This window comes from Syzygium oleosum, unplaced genomic scaffold (assembly GCF_021117445.2).
Source record: "Syzygium oleosum isolate NSW1041296 unplaced genomic scaffold, Sole_v2.1 Sole_v2.39, whole genome shotgun sequence".
NCBI classification, from domain to species: domain Eukaryota; kingdom Viridiplantae; phylum Streptophyta; class Magnoliopsida; order Myrtales; family Myrtaceae; genus Syzygium; species Syzygium oleosum.
The window spans coordinates 1,044,185-1,062,388 of NW_026607523.1; the positions used below are offsets into that span (position 1 = coordinate 1,044,185).

General features: G+C 40.8%; 1 protein-coding gene across 2 annotated transcripts; it reads left to right on the forward strand.

The window, feature by feature from the left end:
* The first annotated feature begins 11,206 nt into the window (after positions 1–11,206).
* Positions 11,207–17,411, forward strand: LOC115692574 (ent-kaurenoic acid oxidase 2-like). Of its 2 annotated transcripts, none has more exons than XM_030619479.2 (8): positions 11,207–11,631; positions 14,208–14,685; positions 15,018–15,281; positions 15,714–15,803; positions 15,899–15,977; positions 16,068–16,174; positions 16,271–16,392; positions 16,994–17,411. In XM_030619479.2, the coding sequence occupies exons 1-8, from the start codon at positions 11,393–11,395 to the stop codon at positions 17,097–17,099; spliced, it is 1,485 nt and encodes a 494-aa protein (XP_030475339.1). In that variant the 5' UTR covers positions 11,207–11,392; the 3' UTR covers positions 17,100–17,411. The 2 variants fall into 2 exon arrangements, with proteins under 2 accessions (XP_030475339.1, XP_056161724.1); XM_056305749.1 differs by lacking the exon at positions 11,207–11,631 and adding an exon at positions 11,845–11,936.
* Positions 17,412–18,204: the final 793 nt, after the last annotated feature.

Consider the following 18,204-nt stretch of genomic DNA (forward strand, 5'->3'; position numbering starts at 1 on the left):
CACGTTTCCTCTTTTCCTTGTTAACCCTTTCGACGGATTCCGCACTTGGTTGTTCTCCCTCAACAGTAGGCTTCGGATCTTCAATAGGCGCCAATTTTGGATCTAGAATATAGGATATCTTCAGGGCAGTGAGTAGGAACATCATCTTGTCCCTCCAGCGAGCATAGTTGTTCCCATCGAACCGATCCAGTTTGACCATGTCTTGGTTCATGATTTTGATTATCTCCGACTCCATTGTTGAACAAAATAAATCCTTAAGATTGTTATAAAAATTTGAATGGCTTCGAATCAAAGAGCAATCAAGTCGGACTTTGAGGCGTGATATCACTTTCCTTAAGGATTTATTTGCCCCACAATGTTGCTAATGGTCACCGGCAAAAATCTTCCAAGATACAACAAAGTCTCAAAATGAGAATACTAGATAGCAATTCTAGTATTTCTCTAGGGTCTCTCTAGGAAACAATTGAAATGATGGCTGTAGTTTTTCGAAAGAAAACTTGAAAAAATTGATTTATTTTTTTTTCTTGCCAAAAACTGACATATATAGAAATCGGTCTTCATAGGCAACTCTTCACGAAAAGTTGCAAAGCTAACAAAGTTATTCCTTCGGAAGAAGTTGCAAACTGAACAAATGCAACCCTTCGGAAAAGGTTGAAAACTGAACAAGTATAATCTCCAAAAGTTGTCTTGAAAAGACACATGTAAAATTCGGAATAAAATAAGTGCGCCTAATAATCGCGCCAAAATCGCGCACCCGCACGCGGGTATTGTGTGGACTAGCACACACCCCATTGTCTTCACTCTAAGGAGTAAGAAGACACTCACAGTTATAAAATAGCCCACTTACCCAAAACTTTCCTATGTGGAACAAAGGAAAAAGCATTGTTTTGTTTGTTTTACAAACAAACATCCAACACTTACCTCTCACAAATTCCTTGGTATTTCTAATAAATTCAATGCTCTTTTGTTCAACAATAGAGTTCTTCACAATAGCTTCTTTAAATTATTTGACATCATCAAATGTCATGCCTACAGACAAAACAGGTTTATCAACAGTCGGATCATAACAAGAAAACTTACTTTTCCTTCTATGGATAGATATATCATCATCCTCAAGCTCATTCTCAGAACTACCACTCTCATTACCGCCACTTTTAGCCTCATCACTACCTCAATAACTAGCTCCTTCATCTCTATTTACTAGCTCAGATTCACGCGCTTGTTCATTCACTTGCGAAATTCACATTTGCTAAAACTTCATCGTCTTCATCACTCGATTGAGCAACTTCCCAATCTACTCCAATCAACTCTTCATCAACTAATGTAGACTCATCCCTCTCCTCCCTCACTTGCCTCTCCTGTTGCCCTTCGTCTAATGTAGACTCATCCCCGACTTGATTACTCACTTGACTGCAATCTCCTACTTTTCCTATTTCAGTGCTCTCATTGTTTTCATCATCTCCATCATCCTCCTCATCACTATAATACTCAACATACACCTTAGCTTCCTCGCCGTAAAGATAATAGTAAATGATATCTTTAATACCATTATCATCACTAAAGTATCTCAAACATCTTTCAACTCTTTTCCAGGAACACAATAATGCAATAGTGAGTCAGTAAATAGAGATGAAGAGTAGAGTCATCCTGAGATATTTACACAAAGTCATCCCTCATTTTTGCTTAAAAAGACTATAGAAAAACTGGTCGTAGAAAACCTCGGTAAAATCTTTCCATGAGACAGTCAAATTGCCGTCTCGAAAAGTTGGTAGAGTCTCCTCCCACCAGTTCTCAACTTTGCCTTCTAAATAGTGAGTGGCAATGTCAACTTTACGATCACCATTAAACATTTCCGCCCTTGAAGATCCCCAATATATTTCTGATCCGACACTCAACCATAATAAGATATTTCCCATCGTAAGTGGGGTGGATTTGTCCGGCGAAGGTGCATTGTTTGTCATTCTCCAAGTTGGCAGCTCCACTTCTAATCAATTCCTTCAATTAACGTTGTAAATTGATCACCATTTTACAAACTCTAGCTAAATCAGTTTCAATGCTAGGCTGGTGGGGTTTAACTCTCACCTCCAGCAAGTCCGGACTTGGAGGTAATGATTCACTTGCCTCATCCTTTCAAAGTCCAACCTCAAAAACCTTGAGACACATCTCGGTGTTGAAGCTAATGACTCACTTGCCTTTATTATTTTTGCAAAGCAAAGGAAGAGTCTCTAAGTTAGAACCCATGATCACCTAGACGCAATATGAAACATATACCTTAGTACCTAACAAAAGATCAACATTTAAAACTAATAAAGAACCTCACAACATCTCATGAAATCAAAATCCAATAAATCATAACCTAAGTTTCTCCCCAACGTACTTAAAAGGCGAACTTACTTTTGACCAAAAGATGACCGGAGATGGGCGAAAAACGATGTCAAACACAGGAGTTCAACTTTTGATCCAAGAGTGCGCAACACACTTGCAACATTTCACCCCAACCAAACCTAAACTGAAATGAACTTCTGTAAAATCCTACACGTCCACGACACCCCAAAGTTTCTTAGCAACATGATATCTGTCACACCCCAAAACCTACCAATATGGGGAATGACACGGCCGTCCTTTCGCCCAAAGGACGCAGCCTCAAACCACCCAAGAATCCCAATGACATCGCTCTCGTTCTATTGGCTGCTAAACAAAGAACCTGAAAGGTTGGGAAAAGAGGGGGGTGAGCAACCACAGCTCAGTGAATAGTACATCTCTTCTAAGTAGATCGAGCAATCACTATGCATATGTACAAAGCAATACCTGGAACTTGAAGCCAAACCCAAGGTTTAAAATACATAGAGAATCACATAACAGTTATTTCATTTCATCAAAACTTTGTACAAGTCACAAATACACATTTAAATCCACAATCACATTCAAACTATCAATGGTCAAGTCCATTGATCAATCTCTATACAAACCACGTCAATGGTCCATTCCATTGACTAATCTCAAATCACACATCAATGGTCTATTCCATTGATGAATCTCATATCATATCAAACGTCGATGGTCCATTCCATCGACCAATCTATTGCTCAATATCTAACTATGGTCACGACACAAAGCCTTGTAACAAGGCTACCAAGATTCCCCCCTTGGTAAGGTCTCCACCTACAAAGCCGGTGGCTCGGCCCGAAGGATATCCTAAACCCGGTATGCATACCCCCAAGCCCTCAATGGGCTCACAGCGATATTGAGCATCAAACAATCATCATCCAATATCAGAAATCTAATCCATAATACATTTCACAAACCAAACAAATAACTTTTCGTAACACGGCTCATCCGCCGGAAATATATTTCGTAGAGCATTTCTTGAATAATTTCCGAACTCATTTCATAAACTAGTTCATAACACAATATACAAATGTAACCTTTCATAATACATTTCCAAAACGATTCTCAAATCATTGACAAATACTAAAAAGTAGTAAATGCTCGATCCCGATTTATGCAACAAAATGCTCTTTTAAGTTCAACATATATATTTATGTCGAATCATAATTCCTTCGAGATATGATTTTTATAAAACCAAAGAAGAGATAGTACCACTCACCTGGAATCCCAAAATCAAACAACCACGCTCACTCGAATCGACGATCTCGTAATCCTAACAATTAAACGATAATCGACATCAAAATCAAGTAAAGCACCATTTCACTAACGACTAGACTAAACTAAGCTTAGACGCTAATCAAAACGACTCAAACACGCCCACAAATCCTCCTCCAAAGCGATTATCCAAATCGCCCGCAACGCGAAACTTGAACGCGAAACTTGATCGCGCCATAACTTTTTCCATCGAACTCCGATCCTAGCAAACTTATAGTCAAAAGAAAGCCCGTTCGAGTATTACAAAAGCCCCAAATTGACCGTCCCAAAATCGAGCCGAAAACCGATGAAAATCGGCCTAAAGCCCACTGATCGCGCACTGTTCACCTTGTGCGGCCAACTTCAAAAATTCATATTGGGCAAACCGTAGGTCCAAATCAAGATCCGTAAGATCCCACAGCTCCACAACACCACAAACTATCAATTCTATAAAAATACACAGCTCTACGACTCAAAAATCGGACTTCGCCGCTCGAATTTCCCAAAATTCCGAATTTCAAAATGTTGACTTGTTGACTTGTTGACCTTTTTTTTTTTTTTTTTAATACTCAAATATTACAATATCATAGCTTAGCAACCTCTAGAATCCACCCAGGAATTCACCACGATCTGAAATCGGCATGTCAAGTTGTCACGGTTTGCTGAATCGGAACTCTTCCTATTACACTCATTATCTCTTATTCCATGCCCCGTCTTCTCGCCTTCCTGTCCTCTTCTTTTTTTTTTTTAAAAGAAGCAAAAATGGGTATTGGGCTGAGGAAAGTGGTTTGAAGTATAATTTCATGAGTTTAAAATTAGGGCTAGGAGAATTGGACACAAACTCTTTTACTGTTTAGATAAGTGCACGAAAAGTTTTAAAATTAGTCGCGGAAGTGTAATCGAATATTAAAACTTTCAAAAAATGCAGTTAAAACCTAAAAATTGTCAAGTTGGTATAACCGAGTCCCTCTGTTAACTTCGTTCAATTTAACAAATGAAAAAAGCTGAGTGATTTTTCTTCTATTATTTTTCAAATAAAGAGGCGCTAACATGATAGCCACGTCATCCATTTAAAAAAAATTAAAAGGAAATAAACCATAAAAGGAAAAAGGAAAAAGCAGTTGATTGGAAACCTTGTTTTGCATCGTGTCTGACGAGTTGGCAGCGCCGGCAGCGAGACCAAGTGGACGATGATGACGACATGAGCTCGAGGTCGTCTCACATGGTTCGGCGACCTGCTCAAGCGAGGGCCGCCGGCAATTCTCTCGACATCCATTCTCGCTATGAACAGGAGCTCACTCCAACAAAATCCCAAATCTCTCCGCATCCCTTGCATGCCGCCTCAAAACCGTGAATCGGACATCTGCGATCAGCAATGAAGGAGAAGAGGAGGACGAGAAGAGATTACTGGATGCTGCGATTTTGAAACTAAATCGATTGCTGGACCTTCACGAAGACGACGATAATGACAAAATAGTGGAGAGATGGAACACTTTCTCATTTGCTATTGCATGCTGGAGAATAATTACGGCTTCAAAGCTCCTTGACTTCGTAAGGAACTTCAACATCGATGCCTGTGTTTGGTCCTCTGGGTCGTCGTCTTTGGGTGGTGGAGAAGATCCATCAGAGGCGACGCGCCCACGGTGACACTAGTGGGCCGTCTGGTCGCCGGGAGAGGGTCACCGGCCATCACCTGTGAAGTTGGGGGCGACGGCATCGCTACCGCTGTCCTTTTTTTTTCATTTTTTTCAATTTTTAGCATATTTTATTTTTAAATCTCACTTAATTGAGGTTCGAGGGAAAAAAATTAAAATTTGGAGAAAAACATCATAGTTTTGGGCATTGATTCACACTTGTGATAACATTAGTAGTCACGTACGAGAGAAAATAAAAATAAAAAGCCACATGAGTATTATAGAAGCTCAACGTTTGAGAATGATTTTCATTACTATACATTTACAGATTGTACACGTTTATAAAGAGAAGAAAAAATACAATCTTTGGCAGAGCAAAAATCAAGGAATGCCAACTCATCTATAGTTGGTAAGCTAATTTGAAATTCAAAAAGATATCAAAAAGATTTCATATCTTAACACGCCCCCGCAAGATGGACGTTCCATCGGAAACGCCCATCTTGTCTCGTAATTTTATTGTCCGCGGCCTTGATAACGGTTTTGTGAGAATGTCGGCCAGTTGATCATGGGTGGAAATATGGGAGACTCGCATCTTGCCGGCTTTAACAAGTTCCCAAACAAAATGGTAATCGATCTCAATGTGTTTCATTCGGGAATGGAAGACGAGATTTGCACAAACATAAGTAGTGCCTATATTGTCGCAATACAAGCTTGGTGCGGTGTCCATGTGAATGCCAAGTTCATGAAGCAAACATTTTACCCAAATGAGTTCAGCCGAGGCCGTGGCAATGGCTCGGTATTCTGCTTCAATAGATGACCGTGCAACCGATCGTTGCTTCCAAGAACTCCAGGAGATAGGATTGGCCCCAATATAAATGACAAAACCCGAGGTAGATGTGCGATCATCAATGTTTCCTGCCCAATCTGCGTCAGTGTAGGCATGAAGTACAGGTTTTGTGTTGCGTCTCAAGTGCAACCCGTGGAATAATGTTCCCTTAAGATAGCGTAAGAGCCATTTTGCGGCTATCCAGTGGGTTGTGGTCGGCTTATGCATGAATTGAGATAGCTTGTTTACCGCAAAACCAATGTCCGGGCGAGTAATGTTGAGGTATTGAAGTGCGCCAATGAGGCTTCAAAATTTTGTAGCATCAGCTGGTGGTTCTTTGTCATGGACCGAAAGAGACTGACCCGTGGCTAATGGTGTCCCGACATCTTTTGTGTCTCCCATTTTGAAGCGTTCAAGTAGCTCTCTAATATATTTATGTTGAGAAAGAAGTAAGCCGGTCTTTGTAGGAATGACTTCAATTCCCAAAAAGAAATTTAGTGGCCCCAAGTCTTTAATTGAGAACTGATTAGAGAGAGCAGTGATGAAGTTCGAAACAAAATTCTGGTCACTTCCTGTGATAATGAGGTCATCTACATACACTAGAAAATAGGCTTGAATGCCACCTTGAGAGTAAATGAACAGTGAACTGTCATTCTTCGAATTTACAAATGAATTTGCGAGAAGGAATGAACTTAGCTCATTATACCAAGCCCGCGGAGCCTGCTTTAACCTGTATATGGCTTTCCGAAGTTTGCAAATGTGTGTTGGTTTTTCTGGGTCTTTAAAACCATGCGGTTGCGACATGTAGACCTCATCCTGGAGAGTTCCTTGGAGGAAGGCATTGTTGACGTCCATTTGTCTCAATGTCCATCCACGCATTAGAGCCAATGATAAGACCACCCGAATGGTATTTGGTTTGATGACCGAGCTAAATGTATCGGTGTAATCAAGGCCTGGTCGTTGGTGAAAACCTTTGGCCACAAGACGTGCCTTGTACCTCTCAATATTGCCGTCCGCTCGTCTTTTTATCCGATAAACCCATTTGCCACCTACAACATTCAAAGATGGATCAAAAGGTATTAGTTCCCAAGTCCCGTTACGAATAAGGGCATTGATCTCAGCCGACATTGCTTCACGCCATTGAGGATTGCACATAGCTTGTGTAATTCCCGTTGGATCTATAGTCGGTGGAAGTGGATGTTTGGTGGAGATGTGGTTGATTTGTTTGGCCTTGAAAATATTATTTTGGGATCTAGTGGTCATTTTGTGAGTTCGTGTAGGTGGATTTATGGGTTCTGTTGCTGTAGTGGGCCGTGACTGGTGCTGCTTCAAGTCTGATTTCTTCTAACTTCAGTTGGGTTTCATAGGCCACTAACTTGTCATGCATTTCCTCAAAGCTGATTGTGTTTTCGCGAGCCCTAATCGCTGCCGCGATTTCTTTGTATTCGGTTCCATGTCCCCGAAGTGCATGAATGACTAAATCATCATCGAAGAGAGGAGTGTCAATGATTGCTAATTCATCCGCAAGGGCTTTAAGTTCCTGCAAAAAATCTGAAATAGAACGTGAGTTTCGGCGAGCGGTAGAGAGCTGATCCTTGAGATGCATAACTCTTGAGAGGGATTTATTTGCATATAAATTCATGAGTTTTGTCCAAGCAGCGTGTGACGAATTGCAAGAGGCAATGAGAGGAATCACGGCTTCGGATACGGATGCAAAAATTGCATGAAGCAAGAGCTGATCCTGGCGAATCCAAGTTGTTGCAGCTGGATTTGGCACCGTTTGATTTTCAGCTAAAACGGTGAGAGGTGGACAGACGGAAGTCCCGTCAACGAATCCCATTAAATCATAACCAATGAGCAACGCCTGAAATTGAGCACGCCAAGAGGGCTAATTGGCAGCGGAGAGCTTGAATGGCAATTGGACGGCTGCCGAGATTGAAATCAAACCATTAGGTGCGGCTGTCCCAATGGAATTGGAACCAGAATTTGAGGTGGTGTGAGCTGATTTTGAAGTGACTTCCATGGCTAGAGGATGCAGAAGGTTGCCAAAACAATGCAGAATGGCCGGATCAAAAAGGCTCTTAGGAGCAGAATGCTCTGATACCATATAGAAGCTCAACGTTTGAGAATGATTTTCATTACTATACATTTACAGATTGTACACGTTTATAAAGAGAAGAAAAAATACAATCTTTGGCAAAGCAAAAATCAAGGAATGCCAACTCATCTATAGTTGCAAAAATCAAGGAATGCCAACTCATCTATAGTTGGTAAGCTAATTTGAAATTCAAAAAGACATCAAAAAGATTTCATATCTTAACAAGTATATCCAGTTAGTCGAATTGAATAAAGCTAACAGAAAGACTTGATTGTACCAATTTTATTAATTTTAGAAATTGATTGCACATTTTAAAAGTTTTAGGATTCGATTATACTTTCACAACAAGTTTTAAAACTTCTAGCGCATTTATTCCTTTCTTTTTGGCCATTTCTTACATGTGGCTCACTAGTTACTTATGCATATACACCTTCAAAGTGTTAGGATTAGGTGCACAAACAGAATGAAATATAGAGTAAAAAGGCGAGAAAGAGAAATCAAAACACAAGATTTTATCATGGTTTACCCTTAAACTAGGTCTACATCCATGATTCAACTATAATTAATGCCTCTCATCTTTCTGTTGCAACTCTTAATTATAAGAGAAAAAGATTATATATAATCAGTAGTTATTCATGAGCCCAAATCCAAATTACCAATAAAATACGGATCCAAACTAAAAAGCCATCTGGGGTCGTGGACGGCTACCCCGAGGACCCCCGTGCCTTCTTATAGATGGAAAGTATGAACCACACCTCCAGCATGAAGACATATTGTCTCAAGGTTGGATTCAGCTCATCATTAAGATCATGAATCACTTCTTTTGAAGATACTCGAGAATATGCGAAATTGCATTTAACAGCAGTAACTCAGAGAATGGTCCAAGCATGATCATAGATTCCGCGAACTTAGACATTGTACTTACAGCATATTCAAAAGCACGTACAAACAAGCTAGAAAACAAAACCAAGGATTATTCAGAAAAACCAGATACGGCTATCGAGTACGTGTCTTGTCCACTAGCATCTAGAGAACAAAGAGCGATTTGTAACGACGTCATGACAAGGCCAAGTGAAGAAGACAAAGTAGGCCAAATCTTTTTCTTTCTTGCTTTCTCTCTCTAAAGCAAGGCATGGCAAAGTGGCCAAAAACCCATTTTTGGTCTTGAAAAGCTTCAAGTTTGAGGAGGGGCAGAGAGGAAGAGGATGACAAAAGCCAATGGACAATGCGACAAACGAAGGCTATATAGGCCGGCAACCTCTTCCCATCTCGCATAAAGGGCCATTTCCATAGATGACACACCCTCATTGGCTCCCCACCTCCCGCCAGGGCTCTTTTCTCCATGACCCTCCATCCAAGCTTTTTTTTCCACATTAAGAAAGAAAAGTGGGAGATTTTCTATAGATTGATTCGAATGAGGTACATGAAGTATCGGACAAAAAAGGGGATGCGTGGACAACAAAATTTGTGACCTATTAGGTTGTTTTTAATGGCAAAGGAACCGACTTGTGCGGGTCGAATAAGTCCGATTATCCGTTATCATTAAGTGCAGGCAATTTCATATCTATAGCATTGTCTCTTGTGCTTTGAGTCATGCCTTACCTCATTGCTAGTATTATGGAGTTCTTTCTTGAACAGTGCACCCCAAAAGTCCTAAATTATGTGCACAGAATGCAATCAAATAATAAACATTTCAAAAGATTCGAGTAAATCCTAAACCTTTTTTCACAAGTGCACTCGAGTTCTTTCAAGGAGATTGCCTACGTGTCGCTCAAAAATTGCCTATGTGGGAGACCCTTAATTTGCCCTTGTCAATATGAGTTGTCCAACTTAATTGTACTTTTAAAAGTAAAGGTTTACATGAATTAAAACAATGAAAATTATTAACACCCGATTGCAGTTTTTGATAAATGATTAGGACTTGATTGAACCAATTGAAAAGATTTAGGTTGGATTGCAATATTCCGAGCATAAGTTTTATTACTTTTGTTGTAGAAAAAACTTTTCTCCATTTTATGGTGTACAAAAATGATTCTATGTTGTAAAAATAATCTCAAAAAGGGCAAATTACTAAATACTCTCGTACTTTATTATTATAATAATTCTCTAGTGGCCCCGCGACCCTTTATATTTGGTGAAAGTAGCCCCTCTTCTTTTACAGTTGCATTAGGAGCCATTCTCAGTCATTTTCAGGAGGGTTTGTCGCCTGAAGAATCTGTAATTTTTTAATGCCATGTTGTCTTTCTCTAGTAACAAAACCACCAAGAAGTTCTCAATGGAATTAAAGGACAGCACTTTTAGCGAGTTGAAAGTTTTTAGGGTCGTTTGGTAGAACAAATGCCCGTTCTATTCCTCAATACAACATATGTCAGTTGAACCTTTAACACTTTCTTTCCTTGTAAATTCCTTTTTGGGGGCATTTAAACACACATTCTTTTACTTTGGATTCTTGCTTAATTTCTTGGCACATTAAAGTAGAGGACTCATTCTGTGTCATTCTTCATTCCATTCTAATTCATTCGTTTTTCCTATGCCAAATCTCACGTGACTCGATTTTTCGAGATTCAAAGGTTAATAGTGTCGGATAAGATTCGATCCGCGTCAATCTCCGTGCGAATGAGGGCAATCACAACTCGAGTCTCATTTTCCTTTGTGTACCCTTCTAAAGGTCTTTTATCATAACAATTACGTCATCACGTCGAGACAAGAAGATTTCAAAGACACGATGAGATAGTGAAGTGTTCAAAAAGCCCGATACTCAACATCACCGTCGTAATAAAAGAAAAAAGAAAGTGGGCTCCTCGCAGAATAGGCAGATTATGGCAGGGTAAATTTTTTTTTTTTTGGGGGCCAAGTTACATGCTTCCTGGTGTGTGCTTGACCAGTAAACTGGACTTCTCTTTTATTTGTACCTCGATGCTCCGGTGATAAAGCCCGGCTACTTGTCCCTCTCAAGTGTTATATAAGGCTCGTATAGAATAGGACACCGAAAGAGACTGAGAGGGATGTTTCTGAGTTCCACTCTCTAAAACACCTCTCTCTCTCTCTCTCTCTCTCTCTCTCTCTCTCTCTCTCTCTCATAAGCCTCTGTTTCTCATCAGCTGTTTGTGAAGGAAAGCTAAAAGCTAAGGAAAAGGCTCTTGTGGCCCCATCAAGGGAGAACGCAAGAGAGGTCCGTCGCCATCCTCTGTCATGGAGCTCGCTTCTTCCGTTTCCTCTGCTTCGTTCCTGATGCTCGTGGCATTGATGGCTCTCGCATGGCTTCTCAAGCATGCGAATTGGTACTTGTACGAGATCCGGCTGGACGAGGAGCGACGGCGCTCGTTGCCTCCCGGTGATCTCGGATGGCCTTTCATTGGGAACATGTGGTCCTTCCTCAGAGCTTTCAAGTCTGGCGATCCTGATTCCTTCATGTCATCCTTCATCAACAGGTCTCTCTCTCTCTCTCTCTCTGGCCTCAATGCGTTCTCACAAAAGAAAAGTTTCTTAGTTCATTGTGATTGGTTCTGTTGATCGCATTCTTTTATCTGACATTTTCCTCACCTGCTCAAGCACAAAATGATGCAATTTCACACCTTCTCTGCTCTGAAAACCTCTCGGCTCTGTAAATGCAAAAGTGCAAGAGTAATCCAAGAAAATCCTGGGTCCGATTCCTTTGCGTTAGAGAAATTCTGGGTCTCGATCAAGAACTTGTCAAGTCGTGGCATTCTGCTCTTTTCTTGAACATGTCGCCGAGGTGATGATGAACCACTAACTTTGTTCTGTCTTTCTTTCTTTCTCTCATTTGGGTTTCTGCTGCTCTGCTTCTCTTATAAAAAAATAGTTTTAAAGAGGAAAATCCTGAGACTCGAGTTAAAGAGTAGGACGTCACTGATTCGTTGGAGAGAGAGAGGAAGAGCTGGCTGATTTTTGTCATTTTCACTGTCCCAAGAACAGTTTCACACATTCTTCCATCTTCAACGTACGAGACATCAACCGTGTGGCACCGTTCCTTGATTGGTCGTGAATCCCTACAAATCTCGCCGATGTCTTTCGTTTTTTCTTCTATTATTATTATCATCATTTTTTTTCTTTTTCTAGCTGCAAAAACAAGATCAAGAAAGACAGAGCAACTGATCGAGGTTGATCTGTGCAGCGTGACGCGACACTAGTCGCTCCTTCACTGACTCTTTGTTCGTGCGCGCTTAAACAAAAACATGGTTTCTGAAACCCTTCTTCCCCCTGCCCGCTCTAGTGCCCTTCTCTCTCCCCCCTCCCCCCGGCAATCGGTCAGCCGTCCGGCCACCGCCGTCCCAACCATTGTCTCTGCCGCGCCACAGCCATCTCGATGTGGTTACCTACCCCTTACTCCTCTCGACATCAGATAAAGTGAATCCAGTGCTCGATCTGATCACTGCCACACACGTGTGCCACTCAACTTGTTCGTGGAATCTAGTAACTCTCAGATATGACATGAAAGGTCTTTAGCTGATATGTGCTGGTCTTGGTGCTGTGCATCGGCAGAGAAGATTAGAAATTATATGCCATTTGTCCGGAGAGATAGATAAGCACAGTACTTGTGCTCAGCCGGGCTGGGCTAACACTAAAATGGGAACAGTATTGGAACTTTCTTTGAGTGCTTGATTGACCTCGCCTTGTCTCCCTCAAACTTTTGATGAAACAGAATCATCAACTAAGATTTGCATATTTCATCTTTTTCTTTTGATCTTTTTCTTGGGTCGGGTGTGAGATGATATGAGAGATTATGCGGGTCATTTGGTTTTTGAGTTGTGGACAACTAGACAAGTAAAATCATAAACCATACGCAGACATTTTGTGTCGAAAAAGGCCGGTTGCTTTGCAAATAGTTGAAGCACTACAAAATTGGAGTGGGTCCCACGTGTCTTAGAGGGGGTAGGAAGGGGAAAAAATCAGCCTTTTGTGGTTTGGATGGTAGTGGGTAATGCAACTGCTCTTTGCTATCAGTTAAATTCAGTCCATAACTACTTTGAATATTCTGGTACTTAGTTTATTCAGCTGTCCATTTCTTCCTCCTCTTGTCATTGTTTTTTCCAGGTATTAGAATACTCACTTGCATACTAAATTGTTGTCGAAGGGCTTCGAGGTTCTTGATCTACCAAGAGAATATCAATTTTAAGAGCTTTAAACGCAACGGTGAACCAAGAACATAAGTTCTGTCGAGATTGATGCACAATACAACCTTACCCATGACTGAAAACTTTCGAATCATGCATATACTGTTAAAGAACCGGCTCTTTACCTGTTTTTACCGTCAATTTGTTACCGTTAATTTAATGAGAAAATTTGAAAGTTAGCAACAGAGCATCTTTTGGGGTATCAGTAACTACTGAATTGATTTGAGATTCTTACGTCGAAATTGTATGTGAAACTCCTGCACAAATTGTAATATGGTCCCCGCTCTAGGAGATGGAGTCACAGATTGAGAACGCCCACCTGGGTATCTTCAGGGAGTTGTTTTTTCCTCGTTCTTCCACTCACATTGTCGATACCTTTTTGTAAGCTGCTTCTTCTCTGTTCTGCTTCACTTTCTTTATTAATCTCGGGCAAATACAGATAGTTTAATTGGTAACCCTGCTAGGGGACCAGTTTATTAGCCCAAAAAAAACAGAGCTCAAGCATGCTCTCACATAAGGACAGTTGCTTCCCATCTTCCATCGGCATCGTGTTGATCATAAACATTCCCTTAATGTCTATTAACAAAGAAATAATGATTTGAGAGTGTAGTGGTTGAAAAATGGAGATGCGAATCAAGAATTGGAATCATCGATAGGGTCAAGCTTTTAGTTGTTAATTCTACTTTAGTTAATGGTATTGATTTATCTCACGAAAACATTTTGAGGATTGGAGCTGAGAACAGGCAAATACCTATTTGACTATTGGGTTTGAAAGCATCAGGAGTCCTGGCGTATCAAGTGTTGAGCACAAATAAGATAATGCTGTTCTTGGGCTACAGAATGTAGCAAATAATCTTAGTTGGCATTTGCAGATTCGGTCGTACCGGAATCTACAAGGCCTTCATGTTTGGGAGCCCGAGCGTGATTGTGACCATGCCTGAGCCATGCCGAAGAGTATTGACTGATGATGAGAAATTCCAGCCTGGTTGGCCCGTTTCAACCTTGAAATTGATCGGGAAGAAATCATTTATAGGGATTTCATATGAAGAACACAAAAGGCTTAGGCGTTTGACCGCCGCTCCAGTCAATGGTCATGAAGCTTTGTCTCTATACATAGGATATATTGAAGAAAATGTCATATCTGCGCTTCATAAGTGGTCCAAGATGGGGCAAATTGAATTCGTGACTGAACTTCGGAAGCTCACCTTCAGGATAATCATGTATATCTTTCTTAGCTCAGAGAGCGAACCGGTGATGGAGGCTTTAGAAAGGGAATACACCACTCTCAATCACGGTGTTAGAGCCATGGCAATCAATCTTCCAGGATTTGCTTACCACAAAGCACTCAAGGTGAGAATTGATTCACTGAGGCATGTTTGATTTATAGTCTTGCACTGAACACTTAAGTAATTCGATTCTTTTGACCTCCAAAAGGAACATGGCAGTTGTAAATACTCATTCTTACAATTCCAAAACCGGTTGACAGAAGAACTGACTGACGTAATCCAATCTCATTGAACCTTTCATCTAATATTTTTAAAGTAAGTTTGGATAGAAGTCCAGTAACAATTCCAATCTTTATGGATCATGAATAGAATGGTTGACTTGCAGTCAATATCACTACCAGCTTCATCAGATACTCAGCACCTACTGTTTTTTTTTTTTTTCCAAACGGACATTAGGCTCGGAAAAAACTAGTGGCAATATTCCAATCCATAGTGGAGGAACGACGGAATCAGGAGGAGACCAAGGTTCCTGCAAAGAAGAAGGACATGATGGATGCCCTACTAGAAGTAGAAGACGAAAACGGTCGAAAGTTGAACGATGAGGAAATCATCGATGTGTTGTTGATGTACTTAAATGCAGGCCACGAATCTTCCGGTCACATCATGATGTGGGCAACCATCTTCCTACAAGAGAACCAGGAGTTCCTTCAGAAAGCCAAGGTACTGAGCTCAGGCATTATTAATTCGTTGATTCTATGTGATATACCATATAGCCATCATCTTGCAAAGCTTCTGCGTTTGAGCAAGGCAATATGCTTTTCCTTACTCTACCACAGTTCCATTATATAAGTTTCACCAAAATGCTTCGCATCAGCCTCTCCAATATATGTGCCAGTACGATACACTAGCACAATGGAGTGTTAAGAGCGTGATGACGTAGCTGACAGGAAGAGCCTTTAACCAAGGGAATGAAATTTTGGTATTTCTATAAGGTCTTTTTGGAAATACAATTTATGAGCCGAACCATTTCATCGGCCATCTGTCATGAAAAACTCGATTCACTTTCACACTTCATTGTTTTGTTGGCATTGGGGTCAAGCTCCGTAATGATTTTTACCCACAGCATCTTAGCTTCTCTGTACCACATGATAGGAGGAGCAAGAAGAGATCGTGAAGAAGAGACCGCCGGCACAAAAGGGTTTGACCCTCAAGGAATTTCGGCAGATGGAATACTTGTCCAAGGTACTTTCCTTTCGTTTTTCACTCTATTTGGCGTCATCCTTTTCTATGCAATCTACAGAATGCAACAGATTTTGAATTCGCACTGAATATGAAAGGTTATTGACGAAACACTTCGCGTGATCACATTCTCACTGGTGGTTTTTCGTGAAGCGAAATCAGATGTCAGAATAAATGGTGAGTTGTTTTTTCCCCTCTCCTCTTACAAAGAGAACATATAACACCTGTTGTCTCGTGATTGTGCTGAATTCATTTGATCTTCGTCAGGTTACACTATTCCTCAGGGTTGGAAAGTTCTGGTCTGGTTCCGAACCGTTCATTTGGATCCCGAAATATACCCGAATCCAAAGAAGTTTGATCCTTCCAGATGGGATGTAAGTTTGATGCCATCATAAGTACTGTACTGTTGATAGTTAATGACATGATGTGAGAACGCTTTCTAATGAGTAATATCGCCCCTTGTCTCTCAGGGTTACACACCCAAAGCAGGAAGTTTTCTTCCCTTTGGAGCAGGAAGCAGGATGTGCCCTGGAAATGATCTCGCAAAGCTTGAGATAGCGATTTTCCTGCATCATTTCCTTCTTAACTATAGGTGAGTTTGTCGTATAATTCCTGTTCTCTTTTCGTTTTTTTTCTTGCTAGTCCAGCTAGTTAAAAGTTTTAGGTTTTTAGCAATAAAATTAAAAGGTTATACTATTAGAAAGAAACCAGGAGGCCTTCAAACGTATGCATTCGGTTCTTATCGAGGTCATAAGAACTTACGTTGTGTAAGGGAGTGAGTTCATACCGTTTGAGTGTAACTGGGCAGTGATGTTCAAGTAAAATCAGAATAAGCTAGTTCTCAATTTATGATGTAACTAATCATGGAAGGTTTAGGACAGAAACGAATAGATAGAAATAATACAATGCGCTTCAGTTGGGGGCATTCTAATTTCCTTTACCCGTTTGGACCGCACCGAGACAAAAGCTCAACTCTTATCTCACCAAAAAACACTATCAGACACAACCATACCAAGCCCATTTCGACCCATACTACACCCTTTGTTCTTTCCACACGAATCGGCTTCTGTTCTGCGAGTCTTGTAATAACCACCCACCTAGATGTAAAGGGATGTCTTGTTATGGACTTAAATAGAAATTCAGTTAACCAAAGTCATCATCTGATAATGACCTTCTGGTTGTACATGTGGCAGGCTTGAACGACTCAATCCCGGATGTGCAACAAGGTACTTGCCCCATCCGAGGCCAATAGATAACTGCCTAGCACGGGTCAGAGCGCTCTCATCTCCATCTGTATAGAAGGGAAGACGTCCGAGTGGGAAATTTTCTCTTTGTTTTCAATTTTTCCATAGTAGTATGTTAAAATCATGTATGTTCATTCCCCGAGCTTTCCTCGGCGAGGGAACACCAAAACAGACCTTACGAGGGAAAACAGAAGTTGCAAGATTTTGACTGTGTAATGTTCTCGGAGAAGCATGATCTCTGAGGAATCAACGTACAGAAGTTGGTTCAGTGTACTTTGAGACTTTGAGTTGTTTCGTGGGTTTAGTGCCATTCAGCTGTAAAGACAGCAAATTCGCAGGACGATGGAATCCAATCTCTTTTCATGGATACGCATCATGATGTCAGAGATGCCTGGCACCAGGGGAATTTCTTGTCTGAATGCAGTCCGAGTCCATCTCATTCATTGGATATGTCGGTCTCATACGTGGGGTTCACGCGAGACCCATCTGATCAACGGCTGAAATAAATCAAATTCAGTAGACTCGGATCCAGTATTTTTTATGCAACAAGGAAAAATTCTAGCATAGACCAAGTCCAATGAATTGGATCTATTTCGTCCATTCGCCGAGTGGGCAACTCTCATGGAGCTCACGAACGCACATAATCAACCGTTAGGCTTTAACTATTCTGACATGGTATTTAATCAAACAATGAATCAAATTCAATAGACAAATCAAATTCAATAGACTCAGATTCAGTATTTTTCATGCACAGGGAAAAAAATCTTTCGTAAACCGAGTCCAGTAGATTGGATCCATTTTGTCCATCCATCATGTAGGCCCCGCCATCGTGTGGGCCCCACTAACGGAGCTCACATGGAACGCACACACATCAACTGCTGAACTTTCACGTATATCAGCATGGCAAAGGCCAAAAACAAAGTCACCACTGCTTTTCTGATGACCTATTAAGGATGATGTCTTTAATATGTTTAGTTCATCTCTTCATGTCTCGTCTACTCATGCAACTCCCCCATCTCTGTGATTCCACGTTGATCGCTCCAATCAAAGCATTAATCATACGACAATGTGATTTAGCATTCTCACATTCTACTCTCAAAGTATGTCATTTTTTCCACGAGGATTCGAGAGAGAGAGAGAGAGAGAGAGAGAGAGAGAGA